Source organism: Tachypleus tridentatus, chromosome 6, assembly GCF_004210375.1.
Source record: "Tachypleus tridentatus isolate NWPU-2018 chromosome 6, ASM421037v1, whole genome shotgun sequence".
Classification (NCBI taxonomy): Eukaryota; Metazoa; Arthropoda; class Merostomata; order Xiphosura; family Limulidae; genus Tachypleus; species Tachypleus tridentatus.
Window position 1 is genome coordinate 47,260,416 of NC_134830.1, and position 25,838 is coordinate 47,286,253.

General features: G+C 31.9%; 1 protein-coding gene across 1 annotated transcript in view; it reads left to right on the forward strand.

Moving 5' to 3' along the window:
* Positions 1-25,838, forward strand: part of Dhc64C (dynein heavy chain, cytoplasmic) — a 119,991-nt gene that overhangs the window by 80,544 nt on the left and 13,609 nt on the right. Inside the window, 23 exon segments of the mRNA XM_076504488.1 lie at positions 1,022-1,217; positions 2,279-2,396; positions 3,169-3,384; positions 4,014-4,152; positions 4,993-5,093; positions 5,312-5,496; positions 6,508-6,577; positions 7,227-7,373; positions 8,894-8,983; positions 9,645-9,705; positions 10,705-10,792; positions 10,970-11,135; positions 12,014-12,148; positions 12,806-12,900; positions 13,442-13,616; positions 16,382-16,618; positions 17,679-17,851; positions 20,559-20,796; positions 21,748-21,918; positions 22,645-22,746; positions 23,975-24,096; positions 24,613-24,716; positions 25,146-25,384. Of these exon segments, the coding sequence (XP_076360603.1) occupies positions 1,022-1,217; positions 2,279-2,396; positions 3,169-3,384; positions 4,014-4,152; positions 4,993-5,093; positions 5,312-5,496; positions 6,508-6,577; positions 7,227-7,373; positions 8,894-8,983; positions 9,645-9,705; positions 10,705-10,792; positions 10,970-11,135; positions 12,014-12,148; positions 12,806-12,900; positions 13,442-13,616; positions 16,382-16,618; positions 17,679-17,851; positions 20,559-20,796; positions 21,748-21,918; positions 22,645-22,746; positions 23,975-24,096; positions 24,613-24,716; positions 25,146-25,384 (3,368 nt within the window).

Sequence of the window (25,838 nt, forward strand, 5' to 3'; positions counted from 1 at the left end):
TTTTAATTTGGTTCTACATTATGAGAACATTTTTATAAGGCTTTGATGTCTCTGAGTTTGGCTGTGCTATGTGTTATTTGCTTAGCTGTCAAGTCAATCAAGAAGCAACACTTGGTAGAGGTCAGGTCAATGGCTAATCCCCCACCACCAGTAAAACTTGCTCTAGAATCCATTTGTTTGTTGTTGGGTGAGGCAGCATCTGACTGGAAGGCCATCCGTTCAGTGATTATACGTGAGAACTTTATCAACACCATTGTCAACTTCTCCACTGATGATATCACGTAAGATTGTAGAAGCTGTAAATAATTCGTATTATGCAGCTGGTGGGTGTTTTATGTGGAAAATGATGCTGACACTGTTTTGATTATTCAATTCTACTGTAATTGAGAATTATTTAACACACATTTCATGCTGCTTTCAGCAAGCGATGTTGGCTTATTTGGCCTTCCTGTTAGGCTCTACATATCATTGACTTTATATTCAATATTTCTTTTCTGAAAAGCTAAATCCAGTGTTCATTTGATTGCATCATTGAGTTGAAATTAGAATTTTCCAAATATAGATTAAGCAATAGACCTTTCCAAATTATTTTATTATTTTTATAAGTGTAATATCTATACAAAATTAATAACAGCTCTTTAGATATTCTGAAACCTTTCTGTGAAAGAACAAAATACAAAGTTGCACACAGAATTCAAAACAGTCTGGTATCATAGCTGCATAAACCTTCACCATTCCCACTAATTTAAATTAGCCCTTTCATTTTTTACCAAAAGGTTTCTATTCAAGAAAGCGAGAGAGAGAACATGTTTTCATTTTGTAATGGAATCACCTTGTATTTTGAAAAAACGATTTGAAATTTAAAATGATCAAGGTAAACAATAAAATGATTATTTAGTTTCTCTTTCACTTTTTGTTGAATACAAACTTTTGTAATGTTTTACTTATTATTCAGTACCATGGGTCAGATAATAATGTAAAATGTTCAAGTGTACTAGAGTGTACTTTGTCCCACGTACAGCGGTCAAAGGAATCAAGCGTCAACATTTGGTGGAGGTTCGATCAATGGCCAACCCTCCACCACCCGTTAAGATGGCTTTGGAGTCTATATGCCTTTTGCTTGGGGAACCAGCCCCTGACTGGAAGGCTATTCGTGCAGTCATCATTCGTGACAACTTCATCCCCACCATTGTCAACTTTGCCTGTGAAAATCTCTCGTAAGGTTGATTTTATTGTGTTTTATGCTTTTCAGCACTGGGACATTTCCTGTGACAGCACGGTCTTGGCTAAACTTTTGTTTTTATATCAGTGTACAGAAGCTGTACTTTTATTTTCTTTTTTAAAAATATCTACGTAACATTTTCACGTGATTGCATATAAATTTTTAATAATACCCATGTAGAACAGTTTGCAGTGATATAGACATGATTAAAGTAGAAATGTTAAAATTGCAAGTATTGGTGCATGTCATTTAAGGAGGATGTTATATTACTTGAACTTTCTTTCAGAAAATATAATGAAATATTAGAATATTCTTTCATTACTCTGTGTAGAAAAGATGCTTTGAACATTTTGAATTACACTAGCTACCTTTTGATTTGAATACGGAATATTGTAGCATTTTGAATACTGAAGTTTTATGATTTTTGGTAATTTTTGTGTAAAAGTATAATTTGAACGGTGTTGAAAATTTATATTTCTTTAACAGTTTTATTAAATGTAAAAAATTTAGGAGAAATATTAAAATTAAAATTGATCTTTAAATTTATGCCATAAAATATTAGTTTTACTCACTGGATTCATAGGTACAGGTAATCTAACTTGCAAATAAATATTCAACTACATTTAATGTGAAAGTGGATTTTGTTACATCAGTGATTTCCATAAAATACATTTTATTTAATAAAAATATTATTCATAATATGTTCCAGTTATATAATTCTTACACAATTTTTCATAAAAAAAATCCAAGTTTTTCAAATTTCTATATCTTCATAAATTTGATAATTATGATCCTACTTTAATAAACTATGTAGATTTTGACTTTAATCACAAGAATGTATATTGAAGCAAAGTTGCTGAAATAGGTTAGTATAACATTATGTACCAATTAATTAACATTCATGGGTAGACTGAACTGTTTGATTTGTCAGAGTTCTTCACACAGTAACATTACAATTGTGGAATGAAGAAATAGCATAACAATTTTGTTACTGATATTTTTGATGACCTAACACTACCTGTACCTACCACAATGTTTTTCCTGGTTTTATTTCAGAGATGACATACGGAACAAAATGAAAACAAGATACCTGAACAATCCAGACTACAACTTTGAGAAAGTCAATCGTGCCAGCTTGGCCTGTGGACCAATGGTCAAATGGGCTATAGCTCAAGTAAGATAGCAGTGATATCACTGTGTTGTAGCAAGAAATATTTTGTTTATGTATATATATATTTTTCTTGTATTTATTTTCATTGTAAACTTGTAAGAACAGAAGTAAATATTTGTGGGTTGTATATGTTTCAATAAATAATACCACAAATGTAGATGTATATGAAGTACTCTTTTTCCTACAGAGATGTAAATAAAGAGTAAGTACTTTACATTCATTTATGTATATGTGATGGAACAGTAATGCACTTGATAGATACAGATATGTATCACACATTAGGGTTGTATTTATTGTATGTCTGTGTGGGTATCTGTACAAGTATGCATGATGAAAGAGCTGGGTTTGTTTTGATTACATGTGATTAATATATGCTTTATGGAACCATTGTTTCCTGTACAATTTACTAACATTGTTTTGTGTTTTTAATAAATTGATATTCTATACATGTTTATAGATAGAAGCATGACTAATTGCTACATATGTGTTTGTGAAATATTGTTTGGTTTTTAAGTGCATTGGTAATGTTCTTTTCAATGAAAGAGATGGGGTTATCTGTACTTATGTTTGGACAAGAAAAGTGTAAGTTACATTAACAGCTGGTTTAAAGACTGATCCACACAAGGCAATATAAATATGTCTAGTATTACTTGGAAAATATATTAATGGTCAATACAGATATTTTTCTCTGCCTCTGTTAAAATGCTGTTAATATCTTTCATATATAGTCCTGTATGGTTAACTGTTCTTGGATATGATTCTCATCTTTCTCCAGATTAGCTATGCTGACATGCTGAAGCGGGTAGAACCGTTACGTAATGAGCTCAAGAGCTTAGAATCAGAAGCTGATGAAAACAAGCAGAAAGCAAAGGAGATGAATGACATTATTGCTCAGCTGGAGAAAAGTATTGCCTCGTACAAAGAGGAGTATGCTAGCCTTGTAAGCCAAGCACAAGCTATCAAGTCTGACCTTGCTTCTGTGCAGGCTAAGGTAGACACATTTAACAATCTTATATTTTGTACAGATGTGAATTTCAATTAGACCATCTTAGAACTTATTGCATTTGCAACTCTTAACAGGTAATAATGTTTAGTTAAATAATAAAAACAAAAGTACAAATGTTGTACATTTTTTATTGTGGAATTCTTCCAAGGTTTCTTTTTAATTTATGCACATCAAAAACATCTAATACTTTGATCAATTCTCTGTTATTGACTGTAGCACTGACTTTCTAAACTAATACTTTGTGTAATTCTCTTAGGCTGATTGTGGCATTACCCTTTTTAACTAACATTTTTGGTTAATTCTCTAAGGTTGATCACAGCATTGTTTTGTTAAACTGATACTTTGGTTAATTCTCTAAGGTTGATCACAGCATTGTTTTGTTAAACTGATACTTTGGTTAATTCTCTAAGGTTGATCACAGCATTGTTTTGTTAAACTGATACTTTGGTTAATTATCTAAGGTTGATCGCAGCATTGTTTTGTTAAACTGATACTTTGGTTAATTATCTAAGGTTGATCGCAGCATTGTTTTGTTAAACTAATACTTTGGTTAATTATCTAAGGTTGATCACAGCATTGTTTTGTTAAACTAATACTTTGATTAATTATCTAAGGTTGATCGCAGCATTGCTTTATTGAGAAGTTTGAGCTCAGAGAAAGAACGATGGGAAGCCACCAGTGAAACCTTTAAAAACCAGATGGCCACCATCATAGGAGATGTTCTTTTGTCTTCAGCATTTCTTGCTTATGCTGGTAAATATTTTTATAAGCTCATCAGTTATTGAGTTAAATTCTTCTTAAGTTGAACATGTAATGATGACTTAGATGTTAATTGAAAGACCCCTTTTTTTTTTTTTCTAAGATTGTTAGTGAGTAACATCCTTGTACTGAGATTGTTAGCAGGTAACAATCCTTGTACAAGAAGGATGTGCTGTTAGGATGCTTTCCATTTCTTCTAAAGCTCAGTTTCTGGGCAGGAAACTGTTTAAGAAAAGATGAATTTTAATATGTATCATTAATTAAGTAATTTAAAAATTTATGTTGATAGTTAAGATGTCGCTCTTTTTTTAATCATTAGTGATATTTTAGACAGTAGAAACATTCAGAGTTATAGTTATTACAAATTTTAAGAGTAATTCTCTGAAAAGATTTCTAAGTGATATTTAATTTATAATTTTGAGAATTTTATATGTTAGTTCACTGGAATGGTTGAATAGTTTTCAAAACTCCAGTCACCTCTTAATGAAAGTTCCTAGAGAATATTGACTAAACTAATTTATAGTGAATGTTCTAATTTAATTATATTCAGATCAGGTGCAGTAATTTTCCTTTTAATTGCTAGGTTTTAGAGTCGGATCTTTGTTGGTTTTGTTGATAATCTTAAAAGCGAAAGTAAATTAAGCAACAACAAAAATTTGAATTATATTGAAAACGGATGATAATTTGTTTCTGTGAGTTGCATGTTAGTTTGTTAGTAATGAAGTGTGATTCTTTATCAGATGGATATGTATAAAGTTATACTTTCTATTTTTCTGATCTTTTCTTTACATTTTTTATTATGACTTGTATGATTTGAAAATTACCATTTTTTAGGTTACTTTGATCAACAGTTCCGACATAATTTGTTCAGCAATTGGTGTACTCATCTCCAGCAAGCAGGGATACAGTTCAGAACAGATCTTGCCCGAACTGAGGTTTGATTGGTTTTTAAATGATTCTCTATTAGTCATTCAACTAAAATGGGGATGAAGTAAAACTAACTCGCATATCATACTTTGTTAAACTATGAGTTTTAAAGGCAGTGCCCAAAACATTTTTTGAAACAACTTTTGGTTAGTTTAACAGCTAAATTTCTTTACTCTTGTCTTGTAATTAAATCAGATTGTTATTTATTTCTTTGTACCACTTTTAGTACCTGTCCAGTGCTGACGAACGATTACGGTGGCAGGCTAATGCCTTACCTAGTGATGATCTGTGTACTGAAAACGCCATCATGTTAAAGCGTTTCAATCGATATCCTTTAATAATTGATCCATCAGGACAGGCTACAGAATACATTATGAATGAGTATCGTGAGAAGAAAATTACCAAAACCAGGTGAAAACTTGATCTACAATTACAACTTTTCCTCCTTCTGTTCAGTCCTTTTCTGCACATTGTGGAACTTTGCATTAGCCAGGAGGAGGTTTTAGTATACTATACCAAATTCATTTTAGACGTTTTTATTTCCAGTTCAGTCTGCTAAAATCTTGTAGACTATTGCATCTGTTATTTAATACAGTTCTGTATATTCCTTGAACAAAAACACTTACTCTTAAAGCTGTCATTGTTTAATACAAAAAAAGCTGTTATTTACTCACTTTTAATTTACAAAGAGCATGTAGTAATGAAAATATGTCAATCAGTGTATAGATGAATTACATCTATATCTTTCACAAAAGAGAAAGTGGTTTTATTGTTCAGAAAACCAGCACCACACCTACTGTATGAACTGATATTCATTATTATACAAAACAACAATAACAAGTTAAACTACTTTAACAAAAATCTTTAGTTTTATCTCTAGCCCATTGGTTTCCATTGCTCTGCCAGCTTTCAGTGTTTAAACTGTAATAAGTTTCCTTCCTTTAGATCCCAATGAAACCACTTAACTGAAACTCGTATGTTTTTCCTTGCAGCATTTTGGAACATTTTCAGATGTATATCCATAGTAGCTGTAAGATCATCAGAGCAGTCAAGTAACACATGTTAAAGTTTTCTTTCTTCTGCAATCGTTTTAACACAAATAACTACTGCTGTCTGATAAATTAAATGACTAGAAAAATTCAGCCTGTCCAGTTTGACATAAAAAAGAAACTTGTTGCATTATCCTACATGTTTGTAATCAACTGATGTTGTATTAACTCTGCATTGTCTCATTTGTTTTAAACAGTTTCCACTGTATTAACTTTTACTCTTGGGACGAATGTAATATATTTTAAAAGTAGTCAAGCTAAAGGTAATGTTTTGATACATTAATAGTTCAAATGGTCTGTTTTCATTGTATTATTTCCTTGAATGTAGCTATCAATGCCTGCTTATGTCACTTTTTTTTTTGTGATTTTACAGTTTTCTAGATGACTCTTTCCGTAAGAACCTTGAAAGTGCTCTGCGTTTTGGAAATCCACTTCTTGTTCAGGTAGGTATCTTAATATAGCTGTCATTAGATTATTTTCTTTAGCACATTTGTTTGTGTTTATATATTTTCATCTCAAAATTCAGAATTATAGTTTCTCAACATATGTGTGTTTCTTAAGAAGATACCCTCTTTAATGAAAACTGTGTGTGTTGGGGAGACATGGAGAGTCATACTTTTAGTAACTCGTATGTTTGTACAGTCATAGTTGTGTGTCCCCTCACAGTTAGAAATAAAGAAATTTGAAAACTACTGTACAGATACTACTACTATGTAATATAGCAAGAGCAATTAGCATAGGCACATACAGTATCAGCAGTGTGGGTCTCTGGGGAATAAAAAACATTTAGAAAGTAAAGTTACCCTAAGTTTACACACCACTGTGCTCAGCTTTATTATGTTAACATCTGGTGTATAAAATAGGTGTTAAACTAACCACTATTTTTGTACATTTGTTTTGTGTTGTTTTTTTTTTTTCAATAAAAGGCAAAGTTAATAAAAGGCTTTTGTTTTATGCAATTTTAAAATTATAATATAAAATATAACTGGTCAGTTGTACCTGCTGAAACACATTTTCATTTGAAAATAAAATCAACCATTTATAAAGAAATTCCCTTTTCTAACAATAAATATTTTGTATCAATTTATATAGGATGTAGAGAGTTATGATCCCATCTTAAATCCTGTCCTAAACCGAGAGGTCAGGAAGACTGGAGGCCGTGTGCTGATAACGTTGGGTGACCAGGACATTGATTTGTCTCCCTCTTTCTGTATTTTCCTTTCTACCAGGGACCCTACTGTAAGTAATCTGTATTTTAATATATCAGTATTATTTCTTAACTTTGGTGCTTTGTGAGATCCAAAAGCAGATAACAGATAAAAGGTTTTGTATTCAAAAACATTAATTTGATCTTTTGTTCAAAAGGTAATTGAAAAAAAAAATTCTTTGTAACATTTAAAGAACACCTAGATTTGTAAGTCAGTGCCAATGTTACAGTTTTAAATTTTAATTGTAAAATAATTTAAAATCATTGTGTCAGAGTGAAAAAAATATTCTGTTTTGTTTTTATATCTGTAGGATAACTTGAAAAAATTGATAAAAATGCATACATTTAAATATACAAGGTCTGTTCAAAAAATACGCGGACTGATGTCATAAAACAAAATGTACTTTATTTAGAAGTTACAGGTCTGGGACCCCTTCAAAGTACTCTCCTCCCCAACGCACACACTTATCCCAACGGTGTTTCCACTTGTTGAAACAGTCCTGGTACGCTTCTTTTGTAATGTCCTCCAGCTCCTTTGTCGCATTTGCCTTAATCTCGGGAATCGTCTCAAATCTTTTTCCTTTCAAGGGTCTTTTGAGTTTGGGAAACAAGAAAAAATCGTAAGGAGTCAGGTCAGGTGAGTAGGGGGTGTGGGGAAGAACAGTGATCGAGTGTTTGGCCAAAAACTCACGAGTTCTGAGGGCTGAATGGGCACAAATTTCGCAGCAATGCAGTGCATCTTCAATTTTTCAGTCAAAATCTTGTTACAAGATTCAACTGATATCCCACACTCTTCAGCAAGCTCCCTGACAGTCAGACGTCGATTTACCCGCACCAGGGTGTTGATGTTGTCGACGTGTGGGTCGCCAGTTGACGTGGAAGGACGCCCAGGACGCTCATCATCGTCAATGGACTTTCGACTATCCTTAAAACGTTCATGCCACTTGAAACATGCCGTACGCTTCATAGCAACATCACCGTAAGCCGTGTTAAGCACAGCAAAAGAGTCAGTCGCAGATTTTCCAAGTTTAACACAAAATTTCACAGCAAGTCGTTGCTCCTTCAGGTCATTCATTCTGAAATCTGCCAAACGAAAAAATCGCACTTCACTTAAAACCTCGTAGCTAATACACAAATGAAGATATCTGCAATCTGGAAATGGCGTCGTAATCAGCTGATCTGTGCGAACCTAGCGACACCAAGCGAATTTCCCTGGAACCAACTGGAGCCGCAAATTCAAACAGTCCGCATATTTTTTGAACAGCCCTCGTATACTCTAAATCTGGATGTTTTGACACATTTGAAAATTCTATTTTTTAAATTTAAGTAATAAAGAATCATGACTAGAATGTCAGTTTATTGTATAAGTTGTACATGGATTTGCATATAAGTATTTTATTTTGTATAATATTTTTATCCATGTTGAAAATATTTAAAGTACATTGAATATTAAGTAATAAATGAATTTATACATCTCTTGTCAATCACTGAAAGATCTGTATGTGTGAGGACACGGTTGTTTTTTTTGTGGACTCTCCTTTTTCCTCTACAGGTTGAGTTCCCACCAGACATTTGTTCCAGAGTGACATTTGTTAACTTTACTGTCACCCGAAGTAGCTTACAAAGTCAGTGTTTGAACCAAGTAAGTATTTTTATTACACAAGCTTAGCACAAGTGACAGTTGAAAAACATTGAAATAAAGCAAGTTATCAAATATAATTAAAGTATTATTTTAGGGAATTTTTTTGTAAACCTTTGCAGAATTTAAATATATCAAGAGTGTCTAGAACATATGTTAACAAAGTATACTAACATTTGTAATTGAAGATGATGAGGCTCTTGTTTGGCCTGGGTCATATGTTTTGATACTCTAGGCATGCAACATCATGACTCTGTTAGTCTAATAGATGTCTAGAAACTTGTTACAGAGGCACATGAGAAACGTGTGTAAAAATTACTATTTTTCCTGGTAAAATTAACTAATATAATTGCTGTATAAGTTTGCAGGTCTTGTTTTTTAATTTAAAAAATGCTTTTGCAGTGCTTTTATTAAGCACATGTTAGAGAACAATTTCAGTCTGAAAGATTTAAATGTAATTGAACCAAGATTTTATAAGAATGATATGGACTTTTTAAATATTAATTGAACATCTGTGTGTTTCAGCTTTTCTCATTGCTCCTGTTAATAATTTCCCACATCCCACTTCCTACTTTTTGAACATGTAGCTATATGCTTGTATTAAAATTAACTTGGAAGGTGCAGTTGTTTCTACATTGTCATATTTAATTTCTGTTAATTTTAGGTTCTTAAAGCTGAGCGACCTGACATTGATGAGAAGAGGTCTGACCTATTGAAACTTCAAGGTTTGTTTACGTTTTTGTTGGGAATACAAATGTTATTGGATTCAATTGGTGCCATACAGTTAGATTTTCTACCCCCAGTAAGCTATTGCACCATTAACAAAAGGAAAAAAAAATACAATGTTGTATAGTGCCATTCGTCATAAATACTGCAATAGGATAAGTGAATTTAGTATGTAGCATTGAGTTTATTTTTGGGTTACAGTGTAAAATGTTGATTTGATTAGAATTAATTTGTTCTTTGATAAATTGTTTAGGCAGAGTATTCATGATGAAACTTTGTAGAATGGACAGCAACTGCCTGTTGTGGAGACACAAGGGTAGAGGACGAAGTTTTGAAACATCATCCTATACACTTGTCTCCACAACAGGCAGTTGCTATCCATTCTACTAAGTTTCATCATAGAATTAATTTAGTTTGAACAGTTTTTCACATTTAAAAATAAAATTTTAAGTTGTCTGGCTAGATTACCTGATATTAAATGGTTGCAACTGATTATTTTCCAAGTATCTATTGTACTACAAAAATTAGTGTGTACAGAAAGATTTTAAGAAAGCTAAATATGCTTCAGAATAAAGAGGTGTGCTAACTAATCAACAGAGAATTGTGATCAGCCTAATTAGCCACAATACTGATTAATTTTTTAGGCTAATTAATGTATAACAGATACCAATTATTCCTATGGAAGTGGATAAAGATATTTTATTTTTATAGGTGGACCATGTAAATAAAAGTAAGGTATTTCTTTAATTATATATTTACCTAATGAGGCACCACTATAGTGATGTTTCTTCAAAAATGTGATGATCATTAGAGTTCGTAAAATGGATTAGTGGAATTTTGACTGTTCAGAGAAGTTCATGTAATGTTCAGTAATTGAGTAATACATACATGTGTGCACATCTTAAACCTTACTTTCCCTAAGAAAGAGCTTATTGAAAAATAGCTTAGATAGTGGGGGAAAAATATTATTGTTTAATACTTGTTGCAATCTTCTGTAGGAGAGTTCAATGTTCGTTTAAGACAACTAGAGAAGAGTTTGTTACAAGCACTGAATGATGCCAAGGGACGAATTTTGGATGATGATAGGTAAGAAACATTTAGATGTTTTCTATGATCAGAGAAGCAAAACTATAAAATAAAAATTGTGATATGTTTTTGTTGCCACCTAATGCAACTTCAGTTATTAAAAGAATGTTAGAAAATGAAGCAGCGTTATCAGATTTCTATTGGTATTTCATATAAATGGAAAATTTCTGATTATAGTGTAATCAGCACATTGGAAAAGCTGAAGCATGAGGCAGCAGAAATATCAAGGAAGATGGAAGAGACAGATCAAGTGATGACTGAAGTAGAAACTGTGTCACAGCAGTATATGCCTTTGTCCCAAGCTTGTAGTAGTATCTATTTTACTCTGGAAGGCCTGCACCAGGTATCTTGACATTTAGTATATACATAAAACTATTTTTATCATATGGTTTCTTATTTGGATTTTGAAATTGAGTTAAATTCATTAAAAAATTGTTTCATAATAACCAAGAATTAATGAATTACCAGAATAACACTTTAATTTGATTTCTACAAAGATTGATTCTGGCATGGTCTTATGGCCAGGAAGCTCAACTCTCAATCACCTTACAAAACATGCTATTGCACTGAGCAATAGGGGGAATCATGTAACAGTCATTCCCTATGTTTGTTACCAAAGTGTAGCCCAAGAGTTGGCAGTGGGTGATGTTGATAAACTGCCTCCTCTCTAGTCCATCAGCTCAAAATTAGGGATAGTTAATGCAGTAAGTTTTGAATAGCTTTGTACAAAATTTAGTAAGCAAACTAAATCTATGAAAATTGATTATTTAGAGTGTATTGCCAGTTGGTTTGTAATCTTAATTCAAGCCTTTTATTTTTTTTGTTTGCTAAACTTGTATATCAGAATTAAAATGGTTAACCTCTTGTCATAATTCTCTTTTCTATTTTGTGTGATAATTGTTGCTCAACTGATTTTGTCTTATTTACAGTTTTATACTAACTGCTACATCAAAATGGGTTTTATTTCAAGCTTAAACCCTTATTTTTTCTGTTTTTTGTCTTGTTAGGGCAGAACATATCAATCCTTTTCTGAGTTTTTTTCTGAGCTCGGAGAGTTTTGATTTATTTGTTTACTATGTCTGTCAAGTTTTAGCTTTGTTTCTTTAGCTTTTCCATAGTATTTTTTGTTGTTGTTGTATTTCAACACTTTTGTGTCTTACAGACAAATTCATTCCACTGATAGGTTCACACCTTGTATCCATATTCAATCCATTTTTGTAGGTCCACTTCCTATATCAGTACTCCCTGCATTTCTTTCTGGACATTTATAATGATGTTTTGACCAACAACCCAGGTCTGACTGGTGTGTCAGATTCTAGTACTAGACTGTCCATAGTGACAACAGATTTCTACCAGGTAACCTTAAATCTTGTTTTCTTGAATGTGTAAACATAAAATACTTATTACTGATTACTGTTTTAACTTTAACTGTATCTAGTGCAACATTTTGTTTTTAATTTCTTTAACCCTTTCGGCGCTGAATATATATTTTTGATACTTCAACTAATTTATCAGTACTAAAAGCATGATATCTCGGTAGTAACTCAACAAAAGTATTGTACCCAATACTATATATGTTAAATTCAATACATAAGAATAACAGGAATAAAGGAAGACACCCTGATACACAACGAAGTGCCATGTAAAGCACAATAATTTATTATAAATTGTATACAATTTGTGCAGCAGCCTGTCGATAGTCTTTGTGGTTATGATAATTAGCCATGAGGGTATGTTGTTTACATCTTGTCGACGATGATGCCTGCTCTGCTTGAGCCTTCAAGTTGTCTGAGGTCGCCAACCACGGCGAAAGGGTTAAAGAGAAGAGAAATACGATTCCTTGTTAATGTTCATATCTTATAGAACTTGTACATAAATAAGTTGTGGTAGAGGCATGACTGAAACTTAAAGTAAATAAAATGTTTAATGTGTCTTATTGTCATTTAATTATTTCCATTAGCAATGAATACATTAAATGAAAGTTTCCTTTAAGAATATCTGTATTTTGAACAGACTGTGTACAATCGAGTAACAAAAGGAATGCTCCATCAAGACCGTCTTGTGTTTGCTTTGTTGCTGAGTAAAATACATTTGAGAGGTGTTTCTAGGTAACATAATTTTGCTCTTAATAGATGTGTGTACTTTCAACATACTTTGTATTGTAATGATATAAACACTTTAAAGTTTGTGTGTAGTTTCATATTAGATTAAGTAGCACTGTGATATATTTCTTGAACTCTTTAATTTGTATTATTTATCAATATACACATACATAACATCTCTCTTCAGGTCTTTGGTCTGTTCTTTATGGTAAAGTGAATTAGGGCAGAAATAATTATTTTTATTTGAAAATTTTATAAGAGATATATAACAGTTGATTATTAATTCATCTATCACATTATTGCACACACTAACATGATAAGTTTCATTAATTTCTAACCCAAATTAAAAATTTAGTGTTTTTATTTTTGACATATTTTTCAAAGACTGTTTTGATTGGCTTTTTTCCTTCAAGATTGTTGTATCTAAGAAAGTTGCCTGAAATTTTATGGTTTGGAATATTTTCTTATAAGCCTGATTTGAAAGTCGATTAGCTATTTAGCTAAGATTATGCACTTCGTATTGTTTTATAATATCTATAATTTACAGTGAGCCAAACTTTGAACATGAATTTAACCATTTCCTACGAGGAAAAGAAGGTATCTTACCTGGACAACCCACGATTCATGTTCCTGGATTGAGTTTAGACCAATTAGAAGGAGCCACAGCTCTATCTAGACTACCAACTTTCAGAAACTTACAGAAGAAGATAGATGCTGTTGTTGTAAGTGTTCATAGGTCACAGCATTAGTAAAATTCATTGGTTATAGACTTTTCTCATGTTCACGAGCATTGTCAGTACTTGAAACATTTTCAAAGTGAGACCTAAAATTCTAGCATTTTCTAATAGTTGACTGTTATTTATTCTCCTGAAGAACAGTCAACTATTCAAAAGTGCTCAAATTTTGGGTCTCATTTTGAAAAATATTACTACTTTAGTAAATGATCCTGTGTGCTACCTATTTAACCTGAATGTCAATGCTTGATGTTTTCATTGTACCTACCACTAAGAGACTGCATTGGCTAAAATTTACAAAGTCCTTTTGGTTTGAGTTTTTATCACCTTTCTGATAAAATATTAAGTTAATAGTTTGAACATGAAATGGCAGTAGGCATTGTAGAATTAGGACTTGTACTCAGACCATGTCTTTAACACCAGTAGGCCTAGTTGAATTAGCACTCATATTCAGACTATGGTATCTTTAATAGTAGTAGGCCTAGTAGAATTAGCATTTGTATTCAGACCATGATATCTTTAATAGCAGGCCTAATAATATTAGGACTGATAACACAACACTGCCAATCAAAGGAGACAACACTATCAGGATGGGTGTGAAAAACAATCAAGGATTTCCATCGTAGGTATATTTATTATAATTAAACAAGCACCAGAGTGGATGGTTGTACATGTAACATTATTATATGATTAACAAAACCTTATCATAATCTTTTAACACAAACTTTGCAACTGTTATGCTTGGAAAGAATATAAATATAACCATGATGCTAGATGCCTGTGATCATAGAAAATGACACTAAATAAGATTTATCTGAATATCATAATTTTTAACCCATTCAGTGTACTGGAAAGTATATTTTCCAGCTGCAGTTAAAGGGGAAAGATACTAAAGCTTTGTATAACTGATTTTAATCACTTACTTTATTCATTAGTTGTGTTAAACTTCAATGATACCAGTAGTAATTACACAGAAATATAGTTCAAGATTGGTTATCACATACAACTGTAAGTTAAGATGGCTACTGATCTTCTGAAACAACTGCTCAAAAAGTTCATTTGTTATTTATCCCATTCTCTGCTACTTTTAAATATTTTATAAAATAAAAACAGAAGTTGAATTTATACACTGAAAAGTTAAAAGAAAAGTTGTTAGTTTATTATTACATCAGTGTGTCTTAATATAAGGCTTAAGCTATAATTATATGCTCAGTATTAAGCTATAGACTATAAACTAGAGTATGTTAAACTTCAAATCAAAGTTGTGTAATAAACAGAACATTAAAAATGAAAACTTTTTGTGTATTTCTCTGACAGAGTGTTTGCCACAACATCTGTTGTATACTTGTTGATATCTGTTTTCGTTGATTGGCAGTTTGTTTTGTAGAACTATTAGAAATCCTGTAAAAGGTTAATCCATTAATTTTAAATATGTCAGTTTACATAACTGATAGAGAAACTAGTGGAATTTTGTAAGCTGTGACCATAATTTGTGTACAATGACTTTGATAACAAGGTGTCAAGAGAAGGGTCTATAGAAATAAAATCAAGCTTGTGTCATTTAACTAATAAGACTGAAGTGAAATCACTTTTGTGGAACAAGGGACGGAGAATTTAATTTGTAGATGACTGAATGGAACAAGGGACGGAGAATTTAGTTCTTAGGTGAAATCACTTTCGTGGAACAAAGAAAATATTAGGTCTATGATTATCTGTAATTTAGGTTTATTTTAAAGCACGAAAAGTATGTTTATGCGTTAAATTTTTAACACTAGTTTTTTTTATAGCAGGATAGTTGTATAATACAACAGGATAACAATATTTGAAATGAATACTATTGTTTATTTGTAACAAAAGGGAACACAGACAAATATTTTGGAACTCTACAGATAACATTTTTGTTACCTAAAACAAAACAATTACATTTATCCTAAGTGAATAACAAATACATTGTTACATTGAAGATAATTTAACCAAAACTCAAACATGTATAAAGTAAAAAACTGAAGAACAAAAATACTGTATATATTAAAAAGTGCAGTCTAAAAGAAAACTACATGTTATTCAGTGTTGATGAAAGTTGTTTGATGTGAAGGGTTTCTTTAATTCTAGGTTAGAGTTGGCCTTGCTCAGAATGTTGAAATTTGATAAGTCCATGTCCTGTTTCTTCTCTGTGTTGGTGTATAGAGGAAGCACAGGGATTACTCAAATTCTTTTTGTTTTTATGGTAACTCCTACATGTTCATTGGCTATAACTAGTAGATGTTTAGTTTGCCCAATATACGAAGTCTTACAGTCTCCAAGTGTAAACATGTATAAGCCATGAACATATAGAAATTGAGAGGAGGTCTTTAGTATGGAAAAAAGTCTTGTAGTTGAAAGTTTAATGTATTAATTAAATTTTTAACATTTTATTTTTGACCATAAAATTAGTTTTATCTTCAGAATCTGCTTAATTTGGATGATCATGATTTTTGTATCACTTCACATTTTTGGTGCTTTGTTGGTTGATGCAATTCAGTTTGTTCTTTTACATATAAGGCCAAGACATGTTTAATTAATAAACTTTTTTCTATGTTCCTGTTTTGTGACAGGCTACATATACTGTATGTGTTTTCCTTAAAACTGTGACTAGTAATTCTTCTTTCCACAACTCTTGTTTATTTAGTGTTATAGTTCAATGTTGTTTTGTTTCACATATTTATTTTGAGTCTTGACTATGCTAACAGTTTTTATCTTCTTCATCATGAAAGGACTTTGTGAACTGGGTAGAAGCTAGCTTGCCAGAACAAAACATTCCTATTTTGTGGGAGGAAGACAAGCCTCTTTCTAACATTGGATTGGCTATGTACCAGCTCTTAGTCATTCAGGCCTTTCGACCAGACCGAATCATTGCCATGAGCCAACATGTAGTAGCTATGGTATTGGGAGACACTTTTACTCAGGCTTCAGGAATGGAATTGGATCTTGCTAGTGCAGTGGAAAATGAGGTTTGGCTAAAGTAGAAGAGCTACAAACTTTATCTGCTTCCTATTTAATTTCCACTTGACAGTCAAGTTAATTATAGATATTAAAACTGTTATGTTTTGAAATATTTGAATTTATGATTAAGTATATTTGATGAGAAACCTATTTTATAGAAAATAAAGTTTGGAGATGGCTCAAATGGGTTGTGAAAGAAACATTATTACAAATACGAAAGTTTCAATGAGGTTACATACCTGATGATGTAACTTTACCTAAATGTTTCACAATTTTATAGTTTCTTTCACTACTAGTTCGATTTGTTTCAAAACATTATTAAATATGTTTGTCATTATAACCATACTTGTTTACTCTTCACATGTTAACTTCTTGTTGGTATTCACATTTAATTAATGAGTTTTTATTACAGTATGTCTATTTCTATAATTATCGTCAGTAATCTAGGCCAGCATGTGAAAAACATTTTTCCTATTATGTAAAGTTAATTATCAAAGCAATGCATATATTTAAAGCTGAATTTATAAAAAAAATTATTTTCTCAGAAGAAAACAGTTTACCCGTGACAGGAAAACAACTCTTTGTATGTTGCTTTTCAAAACATTGGCAACTAATTTTAATACTAAACTTGTGACTTTGACTTAGTAGGTGAAATAAATAATGAAATACCTTGAGATTGAAACTGAATACTAAGTACAATAATGATTACTCTTTCTAAGTGGTCTGTACTTGAAGTTTTCCATAGCAACATTTCAATAAATATTAAAATTATTGTTTTGTAATAAGTCTTTGGTTTTCTAAATTGTTACTTCAGTGAAAACAAAGTAATGTTACATTATTTTTAGTGCTTGCATGCATGATTTTACATGCACCACATTTTAATAATGTGACTTGAAGTTTAGATTTAACAAGTGTTGAGTTTCTGTTAAAATATGAAGGAATACTGTTTAAAAAGAATCAAATCCTCATTACATTTTGTAAGATATAGAATATTCCATTAAAGTAATTAATCTATCAATCTTACAAAAGAAGTTAAGACATTAATACCTGATTATGTTATGTTTTCAGGTTAAAGCCAACACTCCAGTTCTCATGTGTTCAGTTCCTGGGTATGATGCCAGTGGTAGAGTGGATGATCTCTCAGCAGAACTTGGAAAAACCATGACAGCAATTGCTATTGGATCAGCTGAAGGATTTAGTCAGGCAGAAAAAGCTATCAATTCTGCCTCTAAGACTGGCAGGTTAGCATTTTTTCTGTTACTGTTATATGCACAGTTTTAAGGCAAAACTATTTTGGAAATCAATTTTTGATAATCTTAAGTGTTACATTTAATAGTAGCATCATAGTTACAAGTATTATAATATTTGATCTTAGTACTACATTTAATTGTAGCCTTGTAGTTACAGGTATTAAAATCACTGATACTCTTAGTATTACGTTTAACTCATAAAGCTGCTATGGTCATCTTGTGAACTTTGAAATTTCATCACCTATAATTCAATTGTGTGCCAGATGTTTCAGTTATACTTAGTCCCATATGTTAAGTCCTGTTTTCTTGTGTTCATCCACACTCTTCCAAGGACTCAATTGCATCTTGTACATCATGGAGATATTTTATGTGTCTCTTTCTCTATTAGTGAGCCTGTACTGTAAACTTCTCATGGTAGTGGTGGTGCAGTCAGGAAAAGTATTGCAAAAAAAAAGTGTGTCTGTAAAGAGAAGATAGAAAAACAATTTATAAGTAGTAGTGAGGAAGATTTCAGTGATTCAGTCATAATGCCAAGCACCTACCACCACCTGTGCATCCAAACAACTAAAGGATGAAAAAACTTTGCCTTTTAACTGAATGCCCATGATTTTTCTGGAATAGAGATGTTTTACTCCATGAATTAGAAGACAAGGATTAGAACTTGGGTGGTGAGGGAGAATGTTGGGTTCATGATGGTGCAGTTAGTGGTTACAAGTCTTTAAGGGAGGATGTTGGAGACACTTGCATCTGTTCTTCCACTTGAGACTACCCATGAATTCCTTGTGTGGACTGGTTGTTACATTTTTCAGCCAGATGTTGATTTTGACAAGCAACATTCAGGTGTGATTGAGGACTGGTCTTATGGTGATGATGCAAAAGAACTCAACTGTTTTGATGTCTTCTTTGACCAGGAGTTGTCATTTATTGCCATAGAAGCCAGAAAATATCAGTTGTGTAGTGAATAATTTTATATTAATGTGAAATTCCCACATTTGTAGATGGGGTAGACACGTGCAGGAATTGTATATATTTTTGGCTTACTTTTATTGATGCCCCTTGTAAAGAAACAAGTTTCAGGATTATTGGTAAATTGACTCATCTTTTGGAATCCAAATATTTGGAAAATAAATGACCAGGGACAGTTTCTCCTCCTCCTAAGGTTTTTACACTTAGCTGACAATAACCAATCATCTGCAAATGATCAAATATGGAAACTTGAAGTTCTTTGTGATAACTTCAAGATCCAGTAATTTCTTTTATTCATTCCACAAGCTAATGATTGTTGAATCTAGTATTTTTTTTTCAAAGGTGTGCTTGGTTTAAAGTAGTACATATCATCAAAATACCATTGACTTGGAATAAAACCTTTTCTGTTTTATGCTGTTGTACAACTAGAATTGTCCTAAATGTCATTGTGTATACAGATACTGACATTGACACTCCCTAAAATAACCCTCTTGGAGTCTCCAGTACTGTGTTGAAGAAGCTTAGACATAGTATATGGGAAAAGGGCATTTATTATGGAATGATAATTGGTATTCATCACTAAGCCTGAATAATTTCACGTGTGCACAAGAAATTGGTGCGTGTGGAACTGCGAGAAAAATAAAATGGAAATGTGTGTCGAAATTTACTGCATTCTTGCAGTATGGTGAATGTGAGCAAAGAAAGTTGGGTAAAGTGTTAGTAGTGAACTGGCATGACAGATATGATGTGACAGCAATCAGTGAAATGCAAGACAGTGACAAAGTAGACTAAAACTAAGGAACCTCTGATGAAACCAGATGCAGTGATTCATTATACAAAAAACATGAGGTTTATTGGCAAAAGTGATCCACAGATTGGAGTGGTAGAGTGTAAAAGAAAACTCTGAAATGGTATCACAAACTCTTTGCATATGGTTGATGTTACCATTCCAATGTATATAAGGTATACCTGGTCAAAAGTGAGAAAAAAAAAAAATTTATTTGCAATGTGGTGTATCAAATTCTTGAGAAAAGTGGACCAGGCCATGGAGAACATAGTGTGAATCTACCTGACAGATTCCTTGTCCAAGAATCAGCTAATTGTTGTTCTCTCTCTCTCTTTCACACACTAAAGTGCAATTGTATATCGTGAAGTGATATTGTACACTTGTGGTATTGTGTATAATGTTGAAGTGGAAATTGCATGTAGAATAAACAATAGTGATTAGACATGCTAAATGCTAGTAAATTGATATGAAAAGCATAAGTTGCCCATCACTCCACCCTCCTCCTCCAGTGCCTCACCTTGCTGTCACTCTTACTGAGGACTGCCAGGGCTTTCAGCAGTTGTCATTATGCCATATTCACAACCTCACCATGGCAAAATAATGGCAAACGAATGACTTTAATAAAGTTATTAAGTCATTTAATAAATGAATGACAAAATAGAGGCTAAACGAATGTACACACAAGGATATCAGCAAATTCCCATAGCCACATTTAATGGCCTTGTAGTTAGAGTATACAGACATTTTCATTATTTATGGTTATAAAATCATTTGTAGAATCTTAAAAACTTTGTGCTTTTCTTGAAAGAATACAGAATTCTGTCAATGTTAGTTTGATATTCTTTTGTTCTCAAGTTAGCAATGCTGAAATACTCTCATTTATAATGTTGAAGAATGTTCATCTTGCAGATTGATGTCATCTCTTTGTGATTGTTTTGTGTGCAGGTGGGTGATGTTGAAGAATGTTCATCTTGCACCTCAGTGGCTTGTGCAGCTAGAGAAGAAACTTCACACACTCCAACCCCATCCAGCTTTCCGTCTCTTTTTGACACTGGAGATCCATCCCAAGATCCCTGTCAACCTTCTTCGAGCAGGTAGAGTTTTTGTGTTTGAGCCTCCACCAGGCATCAAGGCTAACCTTTTACGAACATTCAGCCAGGTTCCTGCTCAACGTATGATGAAGGTGAGATTTGTTTTTCTTTTTTACTGGTGAGCAGGATAAGTCACTTGATTTCTGGATTTCATTTTTAAATTCAGGCTTTTAGTTTTCTATAAAAATTCATTGGCTATTTATGCTAAGTAAATATATATTTTTAAATTGTTACATTTGAGATTAATGTTTAAGAAATAGAAGATTTCATCTTGTTTTTCTGGTTCTTTGTTCTGCACACTATAAACCTGAACACAATTGTATGTAAATTTTGCAAGTCACAAAAGTATTAAATTCAGACATAGCATCTGTTACCCATGAATTCATAATACTAAAAATAAATGATCTTGTAACACCAAAATGTTGTTTTTATTTAATTAGACAACTGACATTTTGCTTTACAGCTTCCATACAAGCATTCAGTTAAACACAAACCACAACTGATAATACAAAACTTCAAATGGTTTAACTTTATCCTGTTAGTTTCAGTTTGTGTTTTATTGGGATCTTGTGAAGAAGTGTAATCCAAAGTGTTGAACATTTAATGAAATAAAAACATTTTGGTGTTATAAGATCATTTATTTCCAGTATTAATATATATTCTAATCACCAATATGTACCACAGAAATTAAATAATGAGCTACACAAGACTGTTTAATGATAGTTAAATATTTTGTGAAATAGCTGAAATTTAAAATTGTTCTTACTTTTAGCAATCTGTAATGTTGTCTTCTTCAAAGCAGGAGGACTAGGTCTTTATCAAACAGGGTGGTTTGAATCTGGAATTGCAAGAAAACTAGGTAGCATTTATGAAATTTCGACTTTTTGAAGTCGAAGCTGTCAGAGAGAGATTGTATGCAGTTAGAATGTTTCTTACGATCACATGATTTTATAGTACAGAAGATATCATTTGTGAAAGATCAAAGTTAGTTAATCTGTTGGTAACTAACTAATATAAATGTATTTTTCATCTTGTTGTTCCAGGCTCCTGGTGAACGAGCCAGACTCTACTTTCTTCTTGCTTGGTTCCATGCTATTGTTCAAGAAAGACTCCGTTATTCACCCTTAGGTTGGGCTAAGCACTATGAATTTACTGAGTCTGACTTAAGAGTGGCTTGTGATACCCTTGACACCTGGATTGAAACTGTAGCAATGGTAAGAAATATTACTCATGAATCAATAGCGAAGTATAAGTCACTTATCAATAGGACTTTGAAGCTTAATTGTTAAGTGTAAAGTAATCTACTTTTCAACTTGTACAGTTTTTATCAGTGATTAGATCACTAAGATGAGTTGAATGTTAAAATAAGATTCACAAAAAATATTTAAAACTTAAAGAGGTTTTGTTTTATGTGAAAATATTCTACCAAATCTTCTTGTAGTTTTGTATGTTTGTCAAAAACATGTTTCATATTTGAATTCAGATTATACCACGAAAATTATTAAACACTTATTCATTGGTAGATGGAGACACTTTTTTCTAAGAAACCTTCAGAACTAAGTTTATTTTATTGGAAATATAAGAAAAGATTTTACTTACAAAATATTGAACTTGTTGAGATGCATTACACATATATTATTACAATTAAATCTTCTTTATTACCATTTTAATTAGTATTTGATTTAATAGTTAGAACAATGCAATTTGACACCTTAGTAACTGTTTGAGGATTCTGGTTCAGGTTTTGTACATAAGCCTACTGTGATATGTATTTCTAATTAATGTGAATAAATAAATGCTTGATGACATTCTTTATACAAAAATTAACTAATTTTTGTGATATTTAAGGTGTGTGTCAGTCATTAATCTGTAAGGAGTGCAATAATACATAAATATTTCATGTTCAGAAGTTGTGTGATTTCTGTTGTTGTTTTTGTTTAGGGCGTGCCAACTTACCCCCAGAAAAGGTTCCATGGAATGCTCTGTGCACTCTCTTTGGTCAGTGTATCTATGGTGGGAAAATTGATAATGATTTTGATCAGGTAGCCATCTTTATAAATTCTAGCAGTAGCCTGAGATTTGGCTAGAACAGTTGATACTAAATATTTTTAAGAGGTAAATTTACATTTTTTCCAGAGTTAAAGTGAGTAATGCAAGTCTTTAAGAGATTTACCAGGAGAATTACGTAGTTATCATTTCTACTGGGTGAATACAAAACATGTGTTCCAGTTTCATTTAGCATACTTTAATGACCAATTGTAAATAATCACTGATGCTTTCCATTGATAAGAAAATATAAAAATGTCTATAAATTGTTATTGTTGTTATTGTATTACCATATACTCTTCAACCCTATTATGTTACTAAATATAAATGTTTTACACTTTCAAATTACTATGATGTGAAAAATTCATCAGACTGAATAAGTTCTTAATCTGCATAAACTGAGTGGTATTTATTATTATGTCTGTAGTAAACACTGCTAAAACGTTTACATTAATACTTGACACATATTGTACTGATATTACAACTTACAATGGTGTTCACATACAGGAAAATATCAAGGATTTATTTATATGTGTTGATGAAGTATAGAGAGCATTGTTACTATTGTGGATGAAGTGTAGAGAGCAGGGAAGATGTGCACATTTAAAGTAGTAACCACTTTCTACTTATAAAATTTCAAAATGCTCCTTTTCTCCCCTTCTGCTTCATTAAAGGCTGTACAATTTTCACAATATTTTCTATGTTACATTTGATCATAAACAGAAATAGGAAATACCGTAGTTTTATATAATTTTTTAATACTCTAGCATTGTGTATAACCTGGAACAAATATTTAATACAGCAGTGTATGTCACATGTACTGGAATTTAATATCTATTGAATTATTTAAAAATGTTTGATTACTAAAATATTTCACTTTCTCATAGAACATTATATCTAATTATACTCACATAATTGCAGTAAGTGTTCCTCATGAGTTTTTCTTTTTTTTTTTCCTTTTCATATATATTTTACCTAATGTTGTGTTGTGAAACTAGCTGCAGATTGTTATTTCAAACAGAAACCTTTATATCACTTAAGTTTTGATAGTACATATTTTTAACTGTAAAAGAATTATTCATAGCAAATAATTTTATAGACAGTGACATTAGTTTTATTTTGGGTATTAGTTTCACTAAATTTTCATGTTTTAGAATAGAAAAAAAAATATTTTTGTTGCAAATTTTTGAACAAATCATATTCTGCACTCATTTTATTTTTCAGAGACTTCTGAATTCCTTCTTAGAGAAACTATTCACATCTCATAGTTTTGAACCAGATTTTGCTCTTGTGTCTGGCATTGATGGTGATTTAAAGAAATGTATAACCATGCCTGAAGGAATTCGGTGAGATGATTCTAAAGTTATGTTATTACATTTAGTGTCTGTTGGGTCAAATACAAATGGCTTGAAGCACGTAATGAGATGTGTACTCTGGTGGCTTGAAACATTGGTAATGTAAAGCTAAACACAAACACCACCTGAATAACCTATCACAGTGGTAACCTGACAGTACCTGATTTTTTAAAAACTTTCATACTCCCTCACACAGCAAGAGTTTGATTAATATAACCTGTACAAATATATATATCCTCTGAGTTTCTAAAACTGTAAATGGCACAATTTATCTTTACTGTTATTACAATAAAGTGTAACTACTGTATTGTACTTGATGTCAGTTGTGAATGGTGGGATTGCTAGTTAATACAGAATAAAATCATACCTGGTTGGTTAGAAAATATAGTTACTGCTGCAGTATATGGCTGGGGGGGGTGAATTTATTAATTGTCTTAGTTGAATTAGCCACTATTTTGTGAACTTGTATTAATAGCTGTCTTTCTGTGTTTGTCAACATTATATTAGACGTGACCAGTTCCTTCATTGGGTGGAAAGTCTTTCAGACCACCAGACTCCATCCTGGCTCGGCCTTCCTAATAATGCAGAGAATGTTCTGTTGACTAATCGAGGTGAGTCTAATAAAATATGTTTATCTTTATAATATATTCTCTCATATTTCTGTCACACCTGGCATGGCATGATGGTTAAGGCACTGAACTCCCAGTCTGCTGTTAATGGGATTAAAATCTGTTCTTGAATGTGTTGCAAGTCATTAATAATATGAGGGTCAATCTTACTATTCATTGACAAAGAATAAAGTAAGATGACAGTATGGATTAGATGCTTTCTCTAATATATCACTTCAAAATTGCAAATGGTTCTTTAGTAGATTTGCACAAAATTTAGCAAAACGTTTTTATTGTTGTATTAGATTTATTCATAATTATAAATAATGTGTGTAATTTATAACTTTATTGGCAACTGAAATGAGTCTTGAATTAGAAATTAATGTTATTTTTACAGTGAATTACTGTGTGTGATTATTGCTTATTTTACAGGTTCGGACCTGATTTCCAAACTTTTGCGGATGCAGTTGCTTGAAGATGATGACGAGGTAGTGTACACAGCAGATGATGAGGAAGCTAACAAAAAGGAGGCTGATGGCCGTCCAGCATGGATGCGTACTCTCTACAATTCTGCCTCTACTTGGTTGAGATTAGTACCTCAGAGCCTCCAGACTCTTAGACGTACAGTTGAAAATATCAAAGACCCATTGTATCGATACTTTGAGAGAGAAGTACATGCAGTATTATGTGTTTTTTGTTTTTTTTAATAAGTGATTATGAGGTGGAGAACTTAAGAAATTTCAGTATAGAAAAAGTTCATAGCATCTTAAAAATTTGCACTGTACTTCAAAAACCTGAGAATTTGTATTTATGTAAACAGTGAAATCAAAATCAAATAATTTCAGTCAAAGATGGCTCATAGCTATATTGTATAGGAGATGTGTATGATATCTTTCAATATTTTTAACAAATAATACCACTAAACCTATTCTTTTTGGTTTAAAGGTTATAACATATGTATTGTTTACAATGTTCAGTTTCTAAGCATGTCTTTAAATAGGTTTTAAAACTTGGGAATATACAGTTGAATAGCCTGAAACCACATGCAATTAAGTCAAATGTAATATTCCAACTTCACTGATTTAAGGTTTCGTATTGTGTGTTTGTTTTGTTAATTTTTAATTT